Source organism: Sturnus vulgaris, chromosome 7 (genome assembly GCF_052056855.1).
Source record: "Sturnus vulgaris isolate bStuVul1 chromosome 7, bStuVul1.hap1, whole genome shotgun sequence".
In the NCBI taxonomy this organism is placed as follows: Eukaryota; Metazoa; Chordata; class Aves; order Passeriformes; family Sturnidae; genus Sturnus; species Sturnus vulgaris.
In genome coordinates, this window is record NC_142249.1 from 11,089,422 (window position 1) to 11,115,758 (window position 26,337).

A 26,337-nucleotide genomic window follows, 5' to 3' on the forward strand; every position below is an offset into this window, starting at 1 on the left:
GCCATGAAGCGAACCAGAGCCAAGGTATGGATTAGAAGGCAAGGGAAAAGGAAAGGAAAACCTGTGTGAAAGGTATTCCCAGCTCTAGGCAGAGCTGGACGTTGCCTACCAGACAAGCCTATTTTATTGAGTCGTTTTTTCCCCCTCACTCGCTAATTTTTTCCACACGTGTAATGCTTTTTTTTTTCTATTGTTATCTGCACTAAATCTGAGTTACTTAATTTATTACTTAATTTATCACCGAGACACGACTTACTTAAAAAACTCACAGTTTCACCAATTCCCCACCAGTACAACAAATTACATTGTTTTGTCTCATTTCTCCTCGCTTGAACAGACACTCGGCACTTTCGCTCGCAGCGGTTTCTGCCCCGCTGCCCCAGGCCGGCCGTTTCCGCCCCTCGGCCGTGTTGGCGGGCGGGGGATGCGGAGGATCCGGGAGATGCGGGAGATGCGGGGGATGCGGGAGCGGCGCGGTTCCCGCGGGGGCGGCGCGGGCGCGGTCCGGCCGCGGGGGGGCGCTGCCGGTGCCGCCCCCGCCGGGCGCTGCGTCACGCGGCGGCCGCGCGTGGGCGGGCGGCGGAGCGCGCGCGGGCTCTCCCCATGTGACCGCGCGGGAGGGGGCGGCGTGCGGGGGGGCGGGGGCCGCTCCCTCCCTCCCTTCCCCTCCCTCCTTTCCCTCCCCTCCTTCCCTCCCCTTCCCTCCTCTCCCCTCCCCTCCTTCCTTCCCTCCCTGCCGCCCGCTCGGCCCCCGCGCACGGCGAAGGCGCGGCCGCGACGAGGCGAGGTGCGGCGGGGCGGCCGCGCGCCCCCCCGGCGGCGGCGGCGGCGGCGGCAGCGAGGCGGTGGCGGGGACAGGCTCGCCCACCCGCCCCGTCGATGGGAAAGGAGGAGCCTGGGCGGGGGGGGCGCGGGCAGGAACTTCGGCGGGGCTGAGTCTGCGGCCCCGGGACGGCACCGAGGGGAGCCCCGGGCAGCCGGCGGCGACGGCGGCGGCCAACTGCAGAGTACGTGCGGGGCGGCCGGGGGGGCGAGGGCGGCGCGGCCCCGGCGCCGCGGGGCACGGCCGGAAGGAGCGGGCGGGTCGTGCGTGGGTGATTCCCGGAGAAATCCGGCGCGGGGGGGACGGGGAGTGGGAGGGAAGTGCAGAAGCGTCCCCGCCGTGTGCGGCGCGGGGCGGGGGCGGCGGGCGGGACGGCGCGGCCGGGCCGGGCGGAGGCGGTGCCCCGGCGGGTCCCGGGCAGGGGCGGCGGGGGCGGTGGGGCTCCGGCCGGGCTCTGTGGGCCGTGCCCCTCGGCTGTCCGGGCACGGCGGAGCCCCGCGGGGCAGCCCCGACGGAGGAGGAGGCGGCGGCCCGGGGAGGTTCCTGTCACCGGGCTCGGCGGCCGCGAAGTTTGTGTGGGGACCGCAGCCCCCGGCCGTGCCCGCCGTGCGGGTTTCCTTGCCGCGGGCTCCATCCCGCGGTGCGGGACGCTGCTCTGGAGGTATTTGCGCGCTCGTCTCGTCCTTTCGCGAGGGTGTTTTTGCACGTTTCGAGTTTCTCATTAGTTGCGGCGAAGTACGGGTTTGTACGTAAACGCGGAGCTCACTCATCGGCTGTATTTTGGCACATCTCAGAGCTAGACAAGACTATTTAATTTGCTAAGTCTCTCTTCTGCAGCTACATGTAATTTTCTCCTCCTGCTAAAAGTTCTTTGGAAGCGCTGCAGAAATGTAATGAATATGCAAAGCAGCCAGCTCTCAAACCCAAACCCAGTTTGTCTTCAGAGACTTTTCAAAACGCCCAAAGTGATCAAGATACATTATGAAATAATCACTTTTGCCTAAAATACAGGGATGTTTCAGACTTTCTCCTTGTATTCCTAATTTAATTGGTGACAGCTCAATTAGGATTCACCTGAAATAAAATCTCTACAATCGGTTGGAGTTTCTGGGTTGCTTTTACTTCCAGTGCAGCCTTAAAAAGCAGGAAGGCTGCTCAGGAAGCCCTTGTCCCATGCGTACATCCCACTGCTCCCGAGTTTTCCTTCTCCCGGTGCTTCACCTACATCCACCACCTGCCTGCTTCAGCCGCGCATCTTCTGCCTCCTCCGGGAAGCGTGCGGCTCCGAGCTCGGAACCGGTGTTTTCCCGTGGGTAAAGATGCTCAGCGGGGCTGCCGCTGCCCGCTGTCTGGATAGAAGGAGCAGGAATAGGTTGTGATTCCTGCACTAGCTGTTTACAAATACATAAGAGCGCTCTGTGGTGTCTCTGTGGTTTTTGTTTTCCTTTTTCCCAGGAGTTATGTTTGTGGTCAGAGTTAAGGTGACAGCCAGCGTTTGGAGAGGAGGGCATGGCATGTGGGGTGATGGGCTGTGGATGTGAATGAGGTAATGTGGAAAATCAGAATGCATGGTTGTGGGTTGCAAAGGCTGAGTGAAAATCTAACTTGTGATTTCCTGGTTCTCCCGTGGCTATAACTGTATGCAGCCTTGCGTGTATTTTAAACGGCTTTGTCTGCTGTGGGGAGTTTTCTGGCTTCTTTGTTTGTTCTATATGTGAAAAACGTAAGAGATGGCTGCTCTTCCCTGTGTGTTCTGACACTTCTCACTGGTATGGACAGCAAGCAAAGCTCGAGTGCCGTGGATGTGTTCATTTATTCCTGTAGACCTCCGTGCCAGCTTTGCATTCCTGCCTCTTGCTGGAAAAAGGGTTTGCAGTTGTGTTAGGTGTACCTGCTCACTCTCGAGGCAGCAGGTCGTTCTGGCTGGCTTCTTAGGATTTGCCAGAGGACATGACCAGGCTGTTACTCCTGAACCAGGTTGGTTTGGGATCACAGATTAGACTGCCTAAGACTTATCGAGCAGGCTGCAGGAGAGGGGGATCACACATGGTGCCTCAGGGTCTTATCCAAGATGCTTTTCCTGGTGAGGAGCAGACTCAAGTGTCCTGGCCGTGAGCTCTCCCTGTGTCTTCTCATTGTGCAACCTCTTCTCGTGCTCACCCTTTGCCCCAAAAGCACGGTCCCCCATGCACTGAGAAGTGAGAACAGTGGTGGAAAGCAGTATTTCAGGTCCCTTAGATACAGCTTAAAGGTCACCTGAAAGATGTGGGGCGCTGAGACTTGAGTGGGTGTGCTAAGGCTTTGCGTAGCCGGCCGGCTGAGCAGAGCCAGCAGCAGTGCCAGGTGTCCTTTGGGTTAGCAGTCTCCTCGGGTTCAGGCAGCGCTGTGCTGCTTTCTCAGCGCTCCTTGCTTGTTGCTTGTCCTCTTCCTAAGCCTCATCTTACTCCTGCAGGTGGACTAGCGTAGCTGCTTGCCGGGCTTTGTAGGCTGTGAGCGGGGCCGAAGCAGGGAGCACACCGGTCGTGGCTGGAGAAGCAGCGTAGCTCTCGGAAAGGGGAGGGAGCCTTCCCCTTGGTACAGTTTAGAAATAACTTGGGATGGCGTTGAGGTGAGTCCTGTTTGATGCAAGGAGGAAAGAGGTTAAAAGGAGGAGTGTTTGAAAATGCCTTCTCTGCAGAAATCGGTAGCAGTTCGTACACGGAAAAAAAAATTGCTCGGCCCTCTCAGGAGTTGCTGTGCTGAATTTGAAAAACAGAATGGGTCTTTAAAGTATGAAACAAAGGGATTTCAGTCTTGTTTTAAATGCAGATTTCAACGCAGTTTGAACCATGGACTGGCTGCTGATGCCTCCGTAGTGCGTATTAATCCAGTTTTATCTGTCATGAGGAGATTTGTTGATTAGAAGCCTCTAGGTAAAGGCTGCTCGTGGACTGGTGCTGCTCTTCCAGCCTGTGGGCTGGAAAAATGAGTTCAGTTCCATGGCTTGCCTGGAGCTCTTGGGCTGTGTGTAATTTCTCTGCCACCATCCTCCCAAGATTCAATTTAGCTCTCTGCACAAAGTCCATTTATGTAGATTTATGTAGATTTTGTGCTAAGATGAATAACTTTCATAGGAAATGGGCTTTCTTTTAAAAGTTATAGGAGTTAATTTGTGGTATTGATGGTGAAAAGTCAGCATCATTTGAGATGGGAGGGTAGAAGCAGTTTACTGAAATGCCACTAAACCATAAGCTGTTAATTTTGTTTGTCTTGACAAAGTTTGTCAAGAATGGGAGGATTTTTCTAAGAAATTCAGTGAAATGATGACACCTTTTAAAACAGTGGATTATTTTCTCTGTAAAGGGTTACCTTTAAGTGATTTTCCTAATTTTCCTTATTTCTTCTTGTATCTTTGGGTGTAGACAGTACTTGATTGATATTCTGCAGTTAGCCATTCTTTCCCAAAGCCGAACTGTGTTTTTAAAATATGTAGCTCTTAAATGTTTACAGTTTTACCCTGAGTTCCAAAGTGTGTAGTTTATTAGCTCTTAGGCTCACCAGCAGCTCCCTGAGGTAGCTGCTGAAATCTAAACTGCTGTTGCTGCTCCTTCTGCTTTACATATTTAGCTGGTGGTTTGGGGGTTTTGTATGTTTTGGGTCTTTTTTTTTCTTTTTCCATGGGCTCCATCTCTCTTCCTGAAGAGATTGACTGTAGGTATCCTGTTCCTGCCACATACATTTCTGGAAAGTTTCTGTTGGCCTCCCGATTTTATTTTTCTCTAGTAGAGTTAAATCAGAATTTTGCAGCAGAAGCCTGGTCTTCCAGATGTCTCCTGAACAGAAATTGGGCTCTGCTTGTTTTGTCTGTATGTTTGACTTGCTCATATTGTGAAAAAAATCACAAAAATACCCAAACAAATTTTTTCCAGTGTTTTTCATGTTTTACAATATGCAAAAGCACATACTGTAAAAACAATTTCTCTCTGAGTTTTACTTTTGATAACCAATCTCCCAATGCCCCATAGCAAACATATTTGCTTGCATTGCAATTTTGGAGGAAGAGAAGTTGCATGGTATTAAAATGCTTTTTCCCCAGTATGTGCAAATCTTCCTGTAGGTGTTGTTTTTTAGGTTACTACTGTGTGTTTTTTCAAGTCCAGTGTGACAGTAGAGCCAGAGCAATGTTAGCAGACTTGCTCAGTGTTTTAGTTCTGTTACTTTCTCAACCAACTATAAATTACATGCTTTAGTCCTTATTGATTGGTGGTTTAGTGTAATACAGTAATACTGGAAATTATCTGCTTGTGGCTGTGAAAGCCACCGTAGAGTGAAGAGGTATATGTGTGAGATCTCAGAATTCTCTGAGGAGTTTATTAGTTGTGGGATAACTGGATAAAGGGCTTATGAAGTTGAAACTTGTGCAAACGTTTTTTCCTGCCGCTGTAAGGGCTGAACACTGCAGCGATCTGTCTGTTGGGTGCCTTTGAGCACAATTGCTCTATTGCTGAGTGATATTTCATGTCTCAAGTGTCAATGACAGGCAGCCTTGTTAGCTAATGAAACAGGCAGGTGAATTCAAACTAAGGTTTTTGAACTATATATATTGGAATCCATCAGTATTTTTGCTTTGTCTGCAGCTGTTGCTGCCATAATTAAGATCAGCAGAGGCATTAGATCCTTTTTATGTGAAACAGGTAAAAGTGCAGAAATACTTGGTTCTTAAACACTCTCTTACTGACCCAGCTTCATTAATCTTCTGGGGTTCTATGAAGCACTTTTCTTTGCTTTCCTTTTACAGTCCTCCACACTTCCTATGGAGGAAAAATGATGTGACAATTAAGAGTTGAAACTGATGAGATTTTTTTCCCCAGGGAATTGAGTATTCTGTAGTTCTTCAGAATATGTTTTGTGATCGTTTTGATCTTGTACAAAAGAGAATCAAGTAGAATCTGTGAGCAATATTGACTGTCATTGTTGGGAACAAACATGAAGTAAGACTGTTGAAAACAAGCTAGCTTTGTATTTGAATCACCTTTTTTGTAGATACATCACAACTATCTGCTGATTTGTTTTTTTTCGAAAATGTTTCCATTAAGTTAACAAGTCAAAAAATAGAGCTTTTGCCCCTTATTCATTTCTGTGGGTGTTCTTGTAATGAGAGAAAGAAATGCTGTCCTGTGAGTTGACAGCCTTGTGGAAAGACGAGTGGTGGGACAGTGCATCTGGATTTTGGTGCTCATCTTCTCTCTGTTTTTACTCTTGCAGGTTCTGTCATCCGTGATGGCGTCAGCTCTACCCAGAACCCTCGGAGAATTGCAGCTGTATCGAATACTACAAAAAGCAAATCTCTTATTTTACTTTGATGCCTTCATCCAGCAGGGTGGTGATGATGTCCAGCAGCTCTGTGAAGCAGGTGAAGAGGAGTTTTTGGAGATAATGGCTCTCGTGGGCATGGCTAGCAAGCCACTTCATGTCCGACGGCTGCAGAAGGCGTTGAGGGACTGGGTCACAAACCCTGGCCTTTTTAACCAGCCTCTCACCTCCTTACCAGTCAGCAGCATTCCAATATACAAGCTGCCAGAAGGGTCTCCTGCGTGGCTGGGGATATCCTGCAGCAGTTACGAAAGGAACAGCAGCACCAGAGAGCCTCACCTGAAGATTCCGAAATGCGCTGCCACGACGTGCGTGCAGAGCGTGGGCACGAGCAAATCTGATGTGGGGAGCTTATCACTGCAGAGCAGCAGCGAGCCCAGACTCTGGCAAGGACACCACACCACTGAGAGTGAGCACAGCCTCTCCCCGGCTGACCTTGGCTCTCCAGCCTCACCAAAGGAAAACAGCGAGACCCTGGATGCTGCTGCTGCTCTGTCAGTTGCTGAATGTGTAGAACGTATGGTTCCCTCCCTGCCCAAAAGTGACTCCAATGAAGTCAAGGAGTTACTGAAAACAAATAAGAAACTGGCAAAGATGATTGGTCACATCTTTGAGATGAGTGACGATGACCCTCACAAAGAGGAGGAGATCAGGAAGTACAGTGCAATATATGGCAGGTTTGACTCGAAGAGAAAGGATGGCAAGCATCTCACCCTCCACGAGGTAAAACTGCTTGAGTGGATCTGGGATTCTTCCCTATTCCTACACCTTTGACAAGATGTCTTTGCAGAGTACACTTCGTGTATGGGCACTTCTTGTGCTGAGTGATGAGAGTTGTGTGTCTGAACATCACTCAGTTGTGTGTTGAGTTCTGTAGCCGGCCCTGACCTGACGTGGAAATCTCAGGTGCAGCACAGGTCTCCCTTTGTGGGTGTCTGTGGGAGTGTGTGTGTGCACGTGGTGATTTGGTGTCATCAGACTGCTCGGTCACTGGTGCAGCTTGTCAGACAGAAGGTTTAGAAAGCACTGAAATAGCAACCAGTAGTGCACTGAGCATGGCCCTGGGGATTCTAAGGATTTGGTACATTCTTAAAGATGTCCTGTCATGGTATTTCCTTGCAGCTTTGAGAATAGACTTGTTAGGAAGATCAGTAACTAAAGTTGCTTGTGTCTGATGTGGTTACTACCCTCTGCTGTCTTCCCTCACCTCAAGACTGCTCTGTAGCATGTGCACTTGAGACGAAGAGGACTCTTGTCAACGAGGTCCCTAAACCCGGTGGCAAGGATTTTTTTTTTTGCTCTGTTTGAATTGAGATGAAGCTCAATTATACAACCTGTGGGGTTTTTTTTGGGCATAGTGGTCTTAAGCCTGTCGAGTAACGGTGCAGACTGTGTGAGGAGGAAGGGAAAGGACTGTCTCCAGTATTGATGAGTGGTTGTAATCTGAGTGCTTGTTTTTTTAATCCCTGAGTAGCATCTCTTCCCTCTTGTCTTTGAAAGTTCCTGTGGGCCTCCCTTGCTCCTCTTGTGGCATTCCCGAGGCTCGCACTGCATGTGTTGTAACGCAATAGGTGTGTCTGTGTGGGGAGTAGTTTCCTAGTGCCAAAGTGCTGTACAAGAGGAGAACAAACATTAATTCAAAGTGGTGCCAAAACACTGCTGATACGAATGCTGCATCAGCATTTTCACAGTTAACGCTGATTGCAAAATTTCGACTGGATTTAAAATTTGGCATGTAAGGCTTAGCTCCCAAAAGGAAAGGCAGTGTTTACGTTACAGGAGTGCCAAAAAAACTGTACTGGCTTCAGCCTTTTTTCGCTTCAAGAAGTTTTGTAGGTGTGTGATCCATAGCATAAGACTGAGTTCTCTTTGTGCTTTTGAGTAGAAGGGCAGAAGGAAACAAGGCGTATTTCTTTACATTTTTGTTTACTTATTTACATTTATGAGGCAACTGCACATCACTGGCAGTGACTTGACAAGGGCTTTTACTGCAGACTGGGGAGACATTTCCACAGTAGTCAGCCACATTGCTACCACACAGTTCTAGCTGTGCAGCTTACGTGTACGTGCTCTGTGGCTTTATGTCAAACACTTGTAATCTATGAATTCATCCACTGTACAAGATGAGATCTCATCTTACTCCCCTGACCTTGGGGAAGTCTCCCTCATAACAGAACAAGTTGTGTATGAGATGGAGGCAGGATTTGAAAGGATTGATTGTGTAGATGGCCTGTGTACATGGCTGCAGATTCAGGATTCAGAGGATGGAGGCAGTTGAGGTGTACAGCAGTGTGTGGCTGTGCTTTCACAGCCTCTCTCTGGGGCAGTGACTGCAGAAAATGCTCTGAAATCTGGGCAGACTACTTGTAGGGGCACCTTTTGTGTAGGCTCAGGAGTGGCTCTGCAAAACTTGGGAAATGAACCCTGGGGTAGTAATTGAAGGAGCGAGGTAGCAATAAACTGGAAGAAAGGACCATTGCTCTGCCTTGTTCATTTTTTGTAGTATTGCACTACAGATCTCTACTACATCATTGTAAAACCACGTTTAAAAATGGAATGAGAGCATGGTTTGGCTTTAGGAAATATTTCTATCGCTATTGTGATTAAGGGCACAAGATCAAAGGAGTCTGTGGTTGACTTATGCCTCACTTACGCATGTGGGGCCTCGCTGAACTTGATGGGAACTGCACACATGCAAGCAAGAAGAATTTGCTCGTAATTAGTTCACTGTTGGCTTAAAGAGGCTGGATTTCACCAAGTTTTGTCTTCAACAGTTTTGTCTTCATATTCTGTTTAAGGCAGAAAAGAAATAGCAGCAACAAGACCATTTTTTTTGTTTAAAGTCTGCTAAACCAGAGTTTGCCTTTTGTAAATTCAGCCTCAGTGTGTTTTTGGTTCTGATGGCTTAAGCAATTTGCTGCTCAGAAGGAAGGACCTTAAACAACCAGGGAGGTAAGTTTCTGCAGGTCCAGAGACTGTTTTTCTGCATGTGTTAATACATTCCAGAGCTGTCATTCTGCCTCACAGTTCAGGGTTTCTCCTTGCAGCTGGCAAGGAACAGCTGAATAAACTTCACTGTGAATTTAAAAAGCTTAAGTAGTGGTTAGCTTTTTAATGTAAAGATGAGGGTGTCTTTGGCTCCTCAAGCACAGAGTTGCATGCAAATGAAAATCAAACCTGGTGGAATTAGTGGTGAATTAGTGAGAATGTTTTGTTTCAGTATGAGCACTGAGGTGTCTCAGAGGGCTGGAGCAGCCATTAGAGGCCTGTGAGAGCTGCAGACACTGGGCTGGTTTGGAAGTGTGTGCTCCTGGTAGGAGTATTTGTATGAAGCATTAATCTGACATCAAATCTTTCGAAGGCGTTCCAAAACTAATAAACATGCTGTCCTTAATCCATCCCATTGTTTCAGTATTACACAGCTTTTCAAACACAGAGAGCACTTAATGTTTAAAGTTGGATGGAGGAGGGATGAGTACAAGGCATGCCCTTGAACTCAGTGACCTCTGCAAGTTTGAGTCAGGTTTGTAATTTGCATTTTAATGTTTCAGTCTTTGTCTCAGCACCTATAAAATGGAAAAAAATCCAGTTCAGTGGAATTAGAAAAACAAGCAATGAATTTTGTCTAGCTTAGTCTCTTCCTTTTCTTTTGCTGACTCACCAAAACAGTAGAGCTTGGTATTTAATTATGTGTTTTCTAGTGGAGGAATCTGTGAACCCCATCAGATGGAAATATACCCATGCCTCTGCTGTATGGTTCTGTGCTGTTCCATATCCTTAAGGCTTCCAGAAAACAGATTCTTTATTTCTAGGCATGCAGTGCTTTATATCTGCAGTATTATGCCTCCTGAAAAGGCAGGAAGCCATGATGCACTTCAATTCAGTAAGTCTGAATGTGACCTGAAAGAGAAACCAGGAAAAACAAGCAAATAAACATTTGGCTTTTCTCTCATATTAGGATAAACAGCATTTGCCTACAACTACCTAAAGCATTTTCAGTCATTTCAGCTCTTTGCAACCTTTAGCACTTGGAGGGATAAAAAATATCTCAAATTATTTTGCAAGCATTAGCCATATTATTCATCCTTGGCAAAGTAATAGCTATCAGTGTTACAGAAATTAATGCCTGCTTTGGATGATAATTATTTTAATCGGTGTTGTATTAATCTTGTATTGTATATTTTTCCCCTCTTTTTTTTTTTTTTTTTCTGAAAAGACAGACGTTATGGAACAACTGTTCCTGTCTAAGGGGTAATAGTTTGTTTTTTAGTACCTTGAATTGTAGGAACATACTAACCCGTTTATGCCCTTGTACATCTGATCTGTGTGAGATTTGGGTGTTTTGTCTGAACAGAAACTAAAGGATCAGGCAGCATATCTAGTTCACCTGTTAAAAACAAGTTTGTGCTCTGATTAGGAAGTGCCCTACTGAGATCAGAGGCTTTTAGGCTAAACACAGGAAAAATTGTTTCTGAAATATTAGAAGCAGCAGTTCTGTGTGAAGTTTTACTAGAAATACTGCCTAGGCTGCCGAGAGAACAATCTCGGCTCTTCTTGATACGTGTTTTTTGTTTTTCCAGCCTTCCTGGAGAGCAGGTGTCATGTTGGGTAAAATAAATTGTTGATAGTTTGGATGCCAGCAGGCCCCGTGGCCAAGGACAGCGTGGCTGTGTATAGTGACAGCTTCCATCCTTCAGGGATGGAGCGTGCAGCGGCTGGGGTGAGCTGCTGGCCCCTGTGGTTTGAATTCACAGGTAACCCTGCAGTGTGGCAGACAGCAGGGTGAAGGGCTGAGTTCTTGGCGTTCTCCCAAGAGACTCCCTGTGACTGCAGGGAGCAGTGAGTTTGGTGTCTGAGGTCACACGTGTACCGTGCTGCCTGCACCGCCGCTCCCAGCACTGCCAGGTGGAGGGTCAGGCATGGCTTGTCTCCAGCCATCGTGGATGTGCTGACTGTGCTCTGGAATATTCGCTGGCCTGGGACACATACAGAACATATTGTTGACAGTACCACCAAAGCAGCTGTGCTCCTTTGCCAGAAGCCAAGCCTATTCAAAGCAGCCTGATTTCTACAAGTGAAAGAGTAGAAGTAGCTGTGGGCACTTGGTAAAAACACCTGTAGTATCCTGTTGGCCTCTTGCTGTTATGCCTCATTACATGTTCTGGCTGTTCTTCAGCTGAGGAAGAAGTGAGAAAGCCTCTTCAAGCCCTGCTTCCTGTGGAAGGAGCTTGGAATAGCCTGTCCAGCATCTCGATTTATGTCTCTCATGGCATTAATAATCCATACTGCTGACTGGCTTCTTGGACAGCAGGATTTTTAAGCTGATAAAATTCATGACAGTATCACCACTTCCTATAGGCTTCTGAAGAGCAAAACCATTTTGAGCCTCAATTTCAGGCAGTTTTTTTTCCCCCTTTCTTTATGAATCTTTTGCCAGCAGCAGAGGCACTAGAAATGTGTCCTGGCAGGCTCAGGAAAACATCCTTGAAACAAGTTACATTTGATTCATGTCTGAAGATAGTCTTCACAAACACGAGGGTGAGAAACATAGCTAAAAAAAGTTTAATCGTTTCTTAAACCATCACCTTCTACAGAATTTATTCTGTATTCACCAGGGAAAGCCATCTGTACCCACACTGTCAGGGTGGTTGGTTTGTTTTTTTTTTTTTTTTCTTTCCCCAAGTCCTGGGCATATTGCGTTTATAAAAATAGTATTCCCTGTAAGCCAGGCTTTGAGAGCCAAACACTGTGAACGTTCAGAGCTACTGTTTTATACTGAGATTTAATTAATGCTGGGATGAAGCGCACATTGAGACAGTCTTACAATAATGTTTTACTTTATGCACCAAGTACATTCATATCTTTTCTCTTCTCAAAGGCTTACCTGGTTTAGTAAAAATATAAATAAACTGAAGAAACCCACTAGGGTTTAGTGTACAATTATAGGTAATTTTACTTGCAATCAAAATTCTTTATTATTCAGAAGAGGTGCTTTTACAAGCACAGTAGGTGAAGGTAGGCAAACTCCTGAGTGGCTGTTTGTTTGATTTGCAGCTCACAGTTAATGAAGCAGCTGCCCAGCTGTGTGTGAAAGATAACGCCTTGCTGACCAGGAGGGACGAGCTCTTCGCGCTGGCCCGGCAGATCTCTCGGGAGGTCACCTACAAGTACACCTACAGGACCACCAAGTAAGGCTTTCATCATCAGCTCACAGGGTCTTCACTTGCAGGGAGCTAAGCAGCCTGATAGCATTTCTTCTGAAGCACTAGAGGTGCTTTCTTCTTGCTCTTCAGTTAGCAAGTGCTCTTGTTAGGAAAGAAGGGAAATGCTGTTCGAGTCCTGAAGCTTTTAAACTGGTAAGATTCAGCTGTCTTGAATTACCTTTTGATTTGCTCTCTAGTTTTCCAAGTATTTTGAGGATAGTGCATATTAAGAGTCATCTGAGAGGCTGGTATTTCAAGCATTTGAAGCATTAGTGTGTTTTGAGGTTAATGTAAATTGGCAGAGTATCCAGAGATGCTCAATGCATCAGTTCCCTTTTTTCCATGTAGAGATTTGGCTTGTTCATCAAAAAGATAAGGTCATAGGGAGTGGCTTACAAGCTTGCTTTAAAGGAACTGAAGCTGAGTCCTAATTTCAGTTGTTACTGCTCTGTCAAATGAACTGCTATTATGAAATGGTGACAAAGGCGTAACAGCTTTTAAATACAATTAAAATCTTTGCATTAGGTATGAATTAATGTCTTGATACTTTCCTTAGATTTTTAAATGTTGATTCTCTTGCCTGTAATGTAATATCCTTGCAAAATACATTTTGCTACCCTTCTACAAAGTTTTCCTTTGCTCCCCTTTCTTCCATAGAGATTCATATAAATATACATCCATCCTGGATAAGCAATGCCGTGGGCATTTTTGTAATTCTCTTTTGATTTCCTTCCTCTTTGGAAGGAAGAATCCATTAATCTCTTGATGCTTCTGAAAACAACACAAAATGCTTGTGTTCCTCTATACTTAAATGACTTTTTCCCTCCATGTCAAAGTGAACTGGAAGCTTTTTTTGTGCATCTCACTTTACCTGTTCTTGTTTTTTTTCCCTTGACTCCTTTTCATTATTATTGATGGTCGGGGTTAATGTGCTGTTTACTGATCACATATGTGTCTTCTCTTGTAGATCTAAATGTGGAGAAAGGGATGAGCTGTCACCAAAGAGAATCAAGATAGAGGTACAGTAATGTGACTCCTGTATTTTGACCTGTGTGTGCTAAAATTCAGTTTTGTTTTGAAGGGATCTGTCTTAAGGAAATTTGTCAGAAAAACATTTGATAGGCAGTTGATGGGTATGAGAGGGAGAGAGGGTGGGAGAACATCACCACTGTGTCTGTAAATGTAAATGCTTGATGGAGAAACCTGTAGGAGCAGGGGTAAAGAGTAGGATTTGTTTAATGGTAAAGATACTCTCAGTGTTTTGCACTCAGAGTGAGTAGGAGGGGAGGAATGGGACTGACTGACTTCCTGTGGTGGAATAAGCTCGAGCACTGTAGGAAATGTCTTCCCATAAAGCCTGCTGCTTTTCAGTCAGCATGAGGTGGAGTTTGCCTAATTCACTGGAGTCAGCTGTTGATCATGTCCAAAATACAGAGTTTTGGATAAGGACTGATGGCACAGTATTAGCCATCTCTGACTGTGCCATAAATTACGACTCTGATCATATTGAAAAGTCAAAAACTAACTAAAAGCTATATATCTCAACACAAAAGTTGTGCCTGTAGCTATTAATTTACACGGTTTTGTAATGAGTTTTGAGACAAATGTATGTATACATGACTAATGTATATGCTTGCACAGGATATTGCTTAGGGAGATGCTGGGAATTTCTTGTTAAGCGTGCAGGAGCAGTATATATGTAGTTTACCTTTCTCTTCTGTTACCACTGATGGAAAGTAAATTTGAGGCCTTATTAAAAGTTACTTTTAACCAAAAAAAGAAGTAAAATCTACTTATATATATATATCTATATATCTCATAAGAATAGCAGATCTTTCTTTTTAATTTGTATTTTGAACAAATTACTGTTTCACTGTTACGTGGGTATGTAATTTATCCTTAGCATTGTGGGTGTTTTTTATTGTACTGTCGACTCGAAAAGGTGTAGGTTAAACATGAGCTAGACCCGAGCTAGATTTGTATATGACACGGATAGATGATGTATTCTCTAACTGTAGAGGAAAATTGCAACACATTCTGAGATGTGTTTCTCATATGCAACGCATTCTGTGATAAGTGATGCACTGTATGTAGTAAGGGTTTAATTTTTTTTTCAGTACTGCAGTGCTTTCATCTGTACAAAGGCTTTTCCTGTGAGGCAAACCCTGGTGAGAGCAGGTAGTTTTGAATAGGTATAGAGGGGTTTGTCTTATTATTAAGTTCCATCAGTCCATATACAATTGTAGTTTTGAGTTTATGTAGTGCAAAATATACACGTCCAATTAGGATTTACTGGTAGCTTTGATAAGTGCCTAATGTCGTTTGTGTGTGTCAGGATTTGCTTTTGACCTGTGCTTGTTCTTTGATCCACAAAAAAGAGCAGGGAAAAGCTGCATTCAATGATTTTATCCAGCCTCACCATTATCAGCCTTGACCAACATGTTGCAGGATGGTTGCTTGAGTCTCCTCTCTTTTGTTCAGTCCAGCTCGAATTTGTAAGAGCTCTTGGAGAGCTGCCACTCCTCTGCTTGAAGTAGTATTTCAGTGACTTAGATTTCAGCATTAGGAAGTTTTTCCTTCATTCAGTAATAATCGATGATGAGCAAGTGTCTAAAATGACACACTGCAAGGGAGGTGCTGTTTCTTACAGGATCTTCATTGAAAGAAAGTGTAAAATTAAACCCCTGAAAAATACAAGCTGAAACTCAAGGTCTTCTGGAGAGCAGGAAATCTGGACAGCCTTAGGGAATGTGTAGTCTCCTATTTTCTGCATGGTGAAATCTTAAGAGTCTGGAAGGCCTGCTTCATTTATACCCTTCAGAGAAAGGATATTTACTTGGTTCTTGTTTTACCTAAATTACCAGTCACATTTTACAATGCTTGTGAAAATTTCATGTCCTAATTGTACAAATGACAATTTCAGAAATAGGCCATTTTTCCAAAATAAGAAATTGAAAATTGAATTATGATATATATCATATTATGAATATGATAGCATAGCATTATTAATTTTGAAATTACCCGTATTGTCATATGGGTTATCAGTAGAAATATCTTTTTTCCTCACAACTTTGGGAGTATTCTAAGGAGGAGTGAAGCATTACTTCAGTGCATTTTAAATTTGAGGTACACTGTAAATTTTGGGCTTTACTTCAACAAAATGTAAAAAAGATGCAGTGTGACGTAATAGATCACTGCTGTTTTGGGTTCCTTGTGCTTGCATTTTTTTTTTTTTAATGTAAAAAGTCCTTTTTTCAGTAATATGTTCAGGGATTTTTTTGGTTTTGTTTTGGTTTGGGTTTTTTTGGAAAGGTGAAAGTAGAAAGGAAAATAGTAGCAAATGCAGATTTTTCCTTCTGTTCTGGATAAGAATTCCTTACACTGTTTTTGAAGTTGTAATGCTTCATGGTGGATCTGTTTGCTCACTATCATGAAAATACAGAAAGGACCTGCATATGGGATATGTGTTCTGTTGTTATAACTAGCTCTTTTCTGTTTTTCTTCCCTTTTTTTTCTTTTTTTTTTGAGAAGAGTCATTTTGCCTTTCTGTTTTAAGGCTGAACTCTGTATTTTGATTCACCATTCTTTTAACTATTAGTCATTAATGTCTCTGTGAAGCGTGGCCTAAAATTACTAGGACTTCAGTTTGGAAAGACTTCACAGCCTGTTTGCATAGTGTAAAAGATTACTTAAAAAAAAGATGAGTTAATTTCCTGAAATATAATAACACTTAAAAAAGCCTCCAGAGAGGCTCTGAAGGTCATCCTTGAGCAGAGCTGTGTGTGCAAGCTGCAGCATTGTCAATCTGCAGCCACATTGTAAATTTATCCTTTTCATGAATATGAAACTGGCACAAGCATTACAAAGAAACAATGTGCCGTGAATTACATCAAATTACCTGTAAAAGCCTTTCTCTTCCCCTGTGAGCTCTCCCCCTCTTATTCGATGAGTGGGTGGGTGAGCTGTGGGAGTGAAGTGTAAAGAGAAGAAGGGGAAAAAATTCCAGGCAAATGACAGACTAAAAGTGTGGAGGGAGTGAAAAAAGGAGTGGAGTGAATTGGTGTTTGGGAGCAGATTATAAAAAAGGATTTGTAGTTCCTAAACCCGCTCTGGACAAAGAGCAGGGCAGGCGAATAGGGATGGAAATGGCACATCCTCCTGCAGAGCAAGGGTCTCTCCTGCTTAGGTGTTGTGTGGTGGGGGCACCCCTTGTTTTGTCATCTTCTGTGACTCAGTGCCAGCGCCACTCAAAGCAGCGAGCTGTTGTGGCACCAGCTTAGAAAGCAAAACAAGTCACAGGTACATCAGGCAGAAGTGGAGGAAGAGGCTGCTCATCACTGTTGTGGTTAAGAAAGTCCCCCTTCAGAGTCTGCATGAACAGCCAGGAGAGAAAAAAAGGAGAGTTTTTAAAAATATTATTGCTGTCTGCGGACTAAAGAAATTATTTTGTGTGTCTGTGTCTCCATTCGTCTGAGCAAGAGGGATGGGAAGAGCTTTCAAAAACTCATTTCTCAAAGCTCAGTGGGAGTGAGGGGGGCACGGGCAGGGAGACCTGAAAGGAGGCTGCAAGGAAGCATCTTCCCTTGGTGCCAGTATGAGTGGAGGAAGAGGAGAGAAAAGCCCCACCTCCACTATTTCTGAGAAGGCTGAAAAGAAAACCAAAGTGTGGGATTTGTTTTTTTCACAAAAACAGCAAAAGCAGTAGAAGCTACTGTTTTCATAGGAAAAATGTCATTAGAGAGAGCGAAAAAGCACATGTGGGACTGGGAACATCTGCTGTACAAAACCGCCTGGAAAACAACTGAGCAGCAGCATGGCAAAACAAAAATGCTGCAGTGCATGCAGGAGGACCTCCAGGCAACCACGGGGCAGGGCAGGTTGGTGCTTGGTCCGGTGTGCTCCTCATCCCATGGGGCATCGGGGATGGCCAGCAGTGGGAAGGGCTCCAGGAAAGTGATCCAGAACACATCATCCTCCAGGAGTTATCTGGCTGGCTGAAAGGGACTGACACAGCAACAGGCAGCCAGACCTGCTTTTGGGAAACTGCCTCCAGTTTTGTATAGGCAGGTGACCACAAATGTGTTGTGAAGAACTGTGTTACCTGTTTTGTTGCAAAAATAGGATCCTGAGTGATAGGGTTTTGTGTGTTCAGCTTCTCATCTTCCTACACGTAAACGTTCTCCTCTGCCAAACAAATTCAGGTCTTAACTATGGAAGTGGTCAGTGCTCGTGGAAATGTGCTGCAAAGCCTTTGTTTCTAGCTTAGACTAGAGGCTTTGTGGCAGCTAACCTGGCTATTTGCATAGCTTTTGTGTTTATTTGTTCCATGAGGGAGTAGGTCAGGTGTTTAAAAGCAATATGCAGCATTCTGATGGATTTTAAGGTTTTTTCCTGAGCATAAAGAGTAGATTTAATGGCATGACATTGTACTGAGGTCCAGGCCACCTGCCTTGGGTCAGACCCTTGCTCTGCAGGTCAGTCTGCAAGTGGAGGGAACCTCATAGTCCTTCCCCTGTGCTTTTTCTGAAAGATCACTTCTGTTTTTCTTGGGCTGTAGCCGTTTTGTCTATCTATTATCAAAAATGTAATTATTGATATGTACGTGTCTTTAGACTCTAAAGGCAAATAGACCTAATTGAGTGTAGTTTTGAGACTGAGGTCTGCAGAACCTCAATAACAGATGTCATTGTTCTCAGGTTTGGGTCTGTCTTAAGATCTCTGGCTTCCTCTCACATTTTGACAGAGTTACCTAGACTGTGCTTTTGTAAACATTTCTGGATGTTTCTCTAGTGCACATGAGCTTTCCGTTTATAATACCAGGCTGGATAAACCCCTCGTCTTGAACCCTTGCTTCAATGATTGTTTTTATAGAATCTGGCAGGCTTTCACAGGAACTTTATTTGCTTTATTGATACATATGCAAGCAGCAGAAGAGATTTGCATGTTATAGGAATTTCAGGCTGGAAGAATTATTGAATCATGCTTTCCCATAGTCTATAAATTTTCCACTGTATTTCTGAAATGGTGATATTTCATTTTGTGATACTAGTGTAGGTTCTGTGTGAAATATGTTGAATTTCAGGGGGCTTTTCTCAGTTTCACAAGGTTAGTATATATCCGTAACTACATATAAACTTGATTTCTGAAAAGTGGCAGAAACCATAGGCCTAAATCTGCTTGTCAAGGCTGAATGTAAACTGGTTTAATGTCAGTAACAAGTGTAGTCTGGATTCACCTGAAACTGAAAGAGATGAGATTTTCTGTGCCATATTAGGTATATAGCAGTTGCTGTGCAGGGCAGTGTATATTTTATGCACAAATTTAAATGAACTGGAAGCACAAACATGTGAATTGCAGTCCAGAATTTTCACAGAAGTTTAGGAATGTGATTTTTAGGTTTTGTTGGTTTTTGTTTTTTTTTATTCTCAGTGTACAGAGAAGGTGAAGAAAAAAATAGTAATATGTCCCTCTTGGTTTGGTTTCTTTTTATGCTCAATAGGATGGTTATCCTGATTTCCAGGACACAGTCCAGACGCTCTATCAGCAAGACAAAATGCCACTTGCTTTGGCTAAAGGAAAGAGTGAAGACCCAACAGCTCTTAATTCACAGGTAAACCATGTACAGTACATTGTGAATAATACAGGCTGTGTCTTTGTACATTGTTGTGTTGTTTTTGTTTTGATGACTAAATTAATTTCCATCAGTTTTAAAAGGCTACCTAGCTTAGCTGCGATTGCATCACTCTTAATTTGGGTTTGCCTCCCAGAACTGTTCTGTCACAGTACTACAGCTTTGCCCTTGTTAGTTCCAAGGAGGTAAGATGCAGCATAGTAGGCTTGAAAATCTGTGGTTGCCTGTTGGGAGCAAGTGGGGTAGTATTGGTACAGTCTGTGCTGTGTTACTTGCGTTATCTGCTATAAATGGAAAGCTCAAGTTACTGAGTCGAGAGGAATAGAGTAGGCGATCTTGGAGTCCTCACTTCTGACATGTCTTACAAGAAGAAAGGCCAATATGTTTAGGAAATAAGTGAACCTCTGGATCTGAGAGGATGAATAGGCTTACTAAACAGCACCCAGCCTGGTGGAAGTGCAGTGTTCTTGAGTAGACAGAAAGTTTTGTATAAATGAAGACAGGTTGCCAATTCTTTCTTTGTCTTTTCTGTAGTGTATCCCAGCCTCGAGGCAAAATACCCATCTCCTACTGCCAGTTCTTGCCAAGGAGGGATTTCATGCTAAGTTGCAACAAATTTGTTTTGTATAGCTGATTTGGGCAAATGTAATCACCAAATTTGCACGTAAGATGACATTTAGGAGTTACCTTCCTGTTTTCTGAGAATGGATGTGTTTGTTACCCTGTCATTTACCACCTTCTATTGCAAAGTAGTGCTCGGTCCTACAAATCTGTGATACATCAAATGCAGTTATGCCACGTGTTCTGATGTTACAGAATAATTACATGAGCTTATTTTGTATGTGCTTTGAAGTGTTTGTTGGTCACTGCCACATAACAATGGACTACAGATTAAATTCAAGCCTAAATGTATCCACAACTCTGCAGGTTTTTCTGTGGTGACCTGAAGCATCATTGAAGTTTAAATTTCTAGTTTTATCCCAAGTAAACAACAAAGATAGCGTGAATGAGAAGTGTTTGTTTTTTGTTTTTTTTTAATTACTGTACAGTTCAAAAGTTGGTAACAGGAGTGACAGAATAGCAAAATTAAAGCACACTTGAAAGTAAACTGTTTGAAAATAGTTTTTTTTTACCTTCCTCCTAAGACCAAGGTGGAACTATCAGCAGTCTTCTGCAGACCCTGATGAGCTCAGAGCCAGAGTATGTAAATACTGGCCATGCCATTGCCCTGCTGTCAGGGTCGCCACTGTGCTGGAGAAGCCCAGGTTCTGCTGGTCTGTTAGGCTGTCATTGTGGTGTAAATTATAGAATTGTGCTGAGCAAGCAGCCTTTTGTGGGAAGTCAGGGCTTTCAGCATCTCCCATGAAATGTGAAATGCTCTGCAACAAATAGAACTCTGCAGCAGCTGAAACAATTACAGCATTACCTGAAAGAGAAATTATTTTTTCCTATCAATTGTGCATGTTAAGTTTGTACACTTTCTGTTCTTATGTTCATTGTGGCTCTTCTAAATCAACTTTCTTGACTTGTGATTTTCTTCTTATTTTTGCAAGATGCTTATTTACATTATCTCAAGAACAAGATCATAGTGAAAGTTAGAATTCTCTTGGCATTAAAGTCAATGACAAATACTCAGACGCCATTTCCTCCCACGTTGCTCTGGATTGTTTAGCTCCATTCTCTAGAGGTGTATAGGTCTTGTTCTTCTTCTAGACAGACATTTCACACCTTTATCCCCCACAAACATACTGTCATCCTACACGTTCAGAATGGCAGATTTTTAAGCTTGTGTAGTGCTGTTTCCAAAAATAAAGATTCCAAGATGTCTGGTGAAATCTTGGCATAAGTTTTTAGCAGATGTTGCCATTGCTCTTGGAATACTTTCTGGAATACTTTGTGAAGGCATATATTTGAACAGAGCTAAATGGATAATTAAGACGTTCTTTTTTGCTTTTCTTGAGATTCTCTTCGTGTAACCTGCAGTCCTATAGTGCAGGAAGTGACTTTCGTGTGTTTTTGAAGAAAGGAATTTAATGTTGCATTTCTATGTAGATGAACTACAACAGTTTGCATTTTAAGTATTCTTGAGTGACTCAGATGTACATTATGAACATCTCTATGGGTGCAAAAATATTTTGTTTGCTTCATAGTTTTGAAGAAACCGTAAAACACACATCTGTACATATGAGTCAACAAAAACCAGTATCTAGGCTGTTAGTCTTTTCTTCTGATCCTGTTTTTCCCCTTGTTTTGACTTGCTCTGTGTATGTATATAGAGAGAAATCTTTTTTTGTTTTAATTGCAGTCGGAAAAGGTGATGGCAAAACAGATGGAGTTTCTTTGCAACCAGGCAGCGTTAGAGAGACGCCTTTCCACGGGCTGTTACAGGCAGAACTCCGAAGAGCACAGCCCCAATGGCATGTCATTAGATAATGCTGATGGACAAGGTATGGTAGCTCCCAGGCACATTTGGTGTTGTGCAACCTCTGTCAGTGCTGGTGTTTATCTCGTACAGAGCCCTGAGCGCTGAATGGACAAGACAAGATCTCTCTCTGCCCTGAAGTGCTTAGGGTGTAAATAATGCAATCAGATGCACACTCAGGTTCTGTTCTGTTACTGTTGTGCATCTGGCAAATGCTTTCCCCAGGGATAACCTGGAGAGGGAAGGAGGTTGGGTGTTACTCTGTTATTGAGAGCAGGACTTTGCTCTAGCTTTATCCTCAGTTTTGAAAATAGAACAGAGTGTTGCATTTCATTTGTTTTCTTGTTTTGTGGAACTTGAAAATAAAGCAGGTAATGTAGTTGGTACCTCTTTTTGTTTACTTGTTTGTACAGTCTAGGAACAAAACCTGAGGAGCTGGCTATGTAAATTACTTAGCACTAAGCAGATTCTAATGATGTTCTTAGTAGCTTGTTATTCTTCAAAAAGCTTACAGTTCTGTGGTTTTCTTGGATTTACCAATTGGCTATTCCTTGTCTTGAATTAATTTTAGGAGTGTTTGTTTTGTTTGAACGTTTCTGTTTGGATCACTTTTTTTACTTTTGTGAAATGAGTCAAAATGTTACCACAAAAGAAATGCAACCAGAAGATCTTCTGTCTGCTTTTTAAGTGCTAGTGTTTTTAAGGGGGTTAAAAAGAAGCAGTAGAGGGACAGCTAAGGGAATCAATACAAGTAAGCATTAAAAACCAGATTTTCACATGTGTATTGGTCAAGCAATGAGGTACAGAAGTAGTCATGAAGAAACGTGGATCCGCTTTGCTTGTCCCAGCGAGCTGCTTTATGCAATTTGGCCATTTTGCAGGGGAACTGGAAATTTTCAGGATCTCAGAGGGATTGTGCAGTGGGAGAGGAAAATTTTTGTATTGCAAGAGGATTTTTGAGCAGAATAAAGGGATTTTTTAAAAATAATTAGGTTTTTTTGTCTGGCTGAGTGTCCTTTTCTAATAGTGCCTGTGAAGTAGTCTGCAAAGCAGTATATTTACATAGCCTTGTTTCGTTGGAAAATGTCCCTGAGCAGCTGGAATCTAGGATGATAGAATTTTGCTGATAGAATTAATACATGTTTAAGTCTCTACCTGTTTTTTTAATACTGCTTTTCTTGTAATGCATCAGTGTTTTGCTGTGAACAACTTGCAGGTGAAAGACCACTGAACCTCCGGATGTCCAACCTGCCAAGCAGACAGATGCAGCACATTTCACTCGATGGAGAGCAGCACGTTGGGAAATCTCTGTGCAGTGATTTGATCCGCCTTTACCCCGGTGGTGAGGCAAAGTCCCAGTCCTCAGGTTAGTACTGTCCCTGAGGAATTACCCCCCATGTCTCATTTTCTGTCATGTCTGTGAGTGAAGCAGCCAGGAAGGCAGGTTGGCTTGTACTGTGTGTAACCATGCCATCAAGGCTTTGGAGGAAACTCCAAGAGGAGGGAGTGTTACTTGCTAATCTAGAGTCACATTGAATATTATTGTGGAAAAGTTATAGGGATGCAGTTACTGGAATCAGATAACCAAGTTCTGGCATGTGTCTATCCTTGGTATTGACCCAAATTATTGCTATTTAATACTTAAACTGCATCACACTGACAGCAACATGATTATGACATGGCTTCATTCTGTATAATAGAACTAGGCTTTTTATAAAAAAATGTGTCTTTATTCTGATCTGTAAGGACCCAGCACTGTTTCTCTGCTGTGAGCTGTATGTCAGGCAGTAAGTCTTTTCCACCTTGGTTTTCTTACTCACTGACCTCTGCTCACTGCCAATCTTATTTACCTCTGGCATTGGGAGAAACCCAAGTTTCTTGCTCTCTTCTATCAAAATTTGATAGAAGAGAGCAAGAAACCTTTGTGAAATCTCTCTGTGTGGTTTCAGTTTATAATACTCAGTACACTGAGATAAAGCTGGGAGTTCTTGAGACTCTTGCAGCTTTAGGCGTAATGATAAAATCCCACCTGAGTTTGAAAGATGCAATGGGAGAGGTGGTTCTAACCCAGCCAGGTTAAAGCCCAGGAGGAGGAGGCAGGATTTATTGCTTCAACTGTTGGTATTCATATAGTTCTTGGACCTTATTGTTGATTAAAGAACAAAATATATTTATTTCCAAGCAGTGTTTTAACATCTTTCTTCTTTCTTTTCTCAATGCAGAAGGCCTTGGTATTTTAAAGGATTTTCCTCATTCAGCTTTTAACAACATTGAAAGGAAGGTCATAAAAACAGAACCTGAAGACACAAGATAGTCATTCAGCTCTGGAAAACAGTGTCATAGTAAAGAATGAAACTTCACAAGAGAGAAAAAAAAAACCAGCCTTAATAACCAGTGTTGCCTCATTCAAATAAGAGATTTCAATAGCCAAAGCCTAAGAACTGGTACAGTAATCTGTGGAAACAGGAAAGCAAGAGACACTGCAATTAAAACAGTAATACAGGTGGATAAACATTCCTGTAAAAGTGGTTTTATAACGTGGGAAGATTCACAAATTAATATTGTGGGTCTTCATTATTTAAGAATGTATTATGTATTTGTATAACTTATCAAAGTAAATCTAGATGTCGGGACGTGTATTGAGTCCAGTAGATGTGGCTACAGTTCATTTTACTTGAAATTTCAATGTCTACTTTCAGTGTACCTAGCGTAGATATGGTTGTTAAACATTTGAAATAAAAAACATTGGAGAATTAGGAATGCAAACCTCGTGACACAATTAACAGCAAGTTTGCAACAATATTTGTAGAAAAAGGAAAATGCATACAATATTTTCATGGTTTAAAATGTTCTGTGGATATAGCATTTGATAGACCTAGACCCTGATTCTGTATCATAGCAGATGTACTTGACACTTAACTATTGCTACATCACTTCCAATGGTTCCAGCAGCCTTTGTGTAACACACTTACAGTATAATACCTACATACAGGTCAGGAGTGTGGGAAATGCCAGTTACAGGATGGAAGAGTCCATATAATTGGCTCCCATTTCCTCAGGAGAATCTGGAGATTGATGTACCATACCATTACTAAATTTCATTTGGTAGGAAACTCAAGAGACCAAGTAGTATGGACAGGGCTGCAAAAATTGTCATTCAGACCATTATAACTTCTTGGACTTCTCTGTGGATCTTAATTTAAAAAAAAAAAAAAAAAGGCATCCCAAGTGTGGCAGAGATGATACATGGTGCAGGATTTATGCATCTGTGTAAAAGGTAGCACTTGATATCCAGAAACCATAAGATTTTTTGGAGGAGAGAAAGGAGTTGTCTTCAGCACATAACTCCCTATGAAGTGCTGTCCAGCCCACATGATCCTATGAATATACTGTATACTGCATACAGTATGCCAATACGTTTCTTTATGTATGTGATTAATTAACATCTGTATTCTTTATTTATTTGACAGTTTTTATTTTTTGTACATGTTCACTTTTGAAGATGTCATTTTATCTGAGGAGTAGTTGGCATATAACTTTGGAATTTACCCCATGGTGTGTTTATGTGCATCCATCTTTCCTCTGTGCTGCTCTGCAGTCTGGACAGTTATATGCCTCCATTTCTGAAGACAGTTTTTGCTTACCACGTTTTCTGGAGGGGAAAGGGAGAGCTGAAGAAAGTGAGTTACCATGCCAGAGGGTAAACTTCCCTATTCAGGTGTGCACTTCATGTCTGCAGTTTGCTCTGTGTCCTAGGTGTGTATTAACAAATCAGTCAGTCTCTGTTGTACTGAAACGCTCAGCAAAATGTGAGCTGAAATGTCTACACTGCAGTCTCTTATCACTGTAAACATATCTAATTATTTTATCACTTGATTTGTGGAACAAAGCTTTATAGTAGAAACACCAGTAAAACAACTTTTTATACTATTAAAATGTTTGGTTTTTTTAAAAAAACGTTTCTTGAACTGTATGGTACTGTTTCACTTACTGAAGTATCTTACTTTAAGCAATGGAGTTCACAGCTTTGCTGTTTAGGCGTAAGAGATTGAATGTGTAGTTATATTTCCTCTTTCCTGTTGTGTGAGTTAGTAGCACGGATGTTTCTTCAGTTTGTAACATTAACCAGTGCCCTGGTTAGTACCTGAGTAGCTTTCCTGAGACGTGTATGGAACTTGTTAAAGGACAGCTTAAGGTTTGAACTGTACAGCTTGAGCAATAGAAGGTACCAAGCAGCAAACCTTTAGAGATGCAGGAAACATTTGGTTTTCTCCAACATCTGACATCATCAGAAGCTGTGTGTGGGTCACAGAAGAAGCTCTTACTTAAGCTTGCTGGTCTCTTCAGTTAAAGTGAGAGGAAGGAAAAAGAACTTGCTAAGCAGCACGCTGTTTCAGTTGAGTCCAGAATTTATTTTGTAAACACTAATGTATTAAATTTGCTATAAATTAAAGTCTATAACAGTTATATTTTTGAGTTGTAAATACAGTACTTCGTGTCACAACCAGTTGGTTATCTCCAGAATGATATTTCAGTTTATAGTCCAACAGGCCATTTCAGTCTCAATAAGCTGGAAGCAATTTTTTTTTACTGGTTTGCAGCTGTATGATTTTTAATTTTTTTTTTAAATCCTGGGGTGGGGGAGGTGGGAGGTACATTCCAAGATTGCACATACGTTTGGTAACAGCAAATACTCAAGCATTGGTCTTTCCATGACAAAGGTCTTGGTGGACTGCACCCTGGCCAGCCTCTGGAGTCGCAGGTACAGGCTTGCCCTCGTCTGCTCGGATGGGGTTGCTAGATCCAGGGTACTCTGGATCAAAGGCCAGCCCTGCAAATGATGCCTGTTTTATTCACATGTTTATATTGTTGCTTACAAAATAAAATTCACCGTGAGAACTCTTTA

At 42.9% G+C, this 26,337-nt stretch overlaps 1 protein-coding gene across 2 annotated transcripts; it reads left to right on the forward strand.

Annotated features, from left to right (window-relative positions):
- Positions 1-861: 861 nt before the first annotated feature.
- On the forward strand, positions 862-26,337 carry NAB1 (NGFI-A binding protein 1). 2 transcript variants are annotated; one of them, XM_014880943.2, is made up of 8 exons: positions 862-1,007; positions 6,068-6,898; positions 12,230-12,363; positions 13,346-13,397; positions 18,878-18,988; positions 21,315-21,456; positions 22,648-22,797; positions 23,654-26,337. In XM_014880943.2, the coding sequence occupies exons 2-8, from the start codon at positions 6,083-6,085 to the stop codon at positions 23,743-23,745; spliced, it is 1,497 nt and encodes a 498-aa protein (XP_014736429.1). In that variant the 5' UTR covers positions 862-1,007; positions 6,068-6,082; the 3' UTR covers positions 23,746-26,337. The 2 variants fall into 2 exon arrangements, with proteins under 2 accessions (XP_014736429.1, XP_014736431.1); XM_014880945.2 differs by lacking the exon at positions 862-1,007 and adding an exon at positions 3,281-3,431.

Excerpts from the sequence above, each read along its gene's own strand:
- NAB1 (XM_014880943.2), top strand. The coding sequence starts at position 6,083 with ATGGCGTCAGCTCTACCCAGAACCCTCGGAGAATTGCAGCTGTATCGA. Across the intron at positions 13,398-18,877 it reads CAAAGAGAATCAAGATAGAG|GATGGTTATCCTGATTTCCA; the intron begins GTACAGTAATGT and ends TATGCTCAATAG. Across the intron at positions 18,989-21,314 it reads CAACAGCTCTTAATTCACAG|TCGGAAAAGGTGATGGCAAA; the intron begins GTAAACCATGTA and ends TTTTAATTGCAG.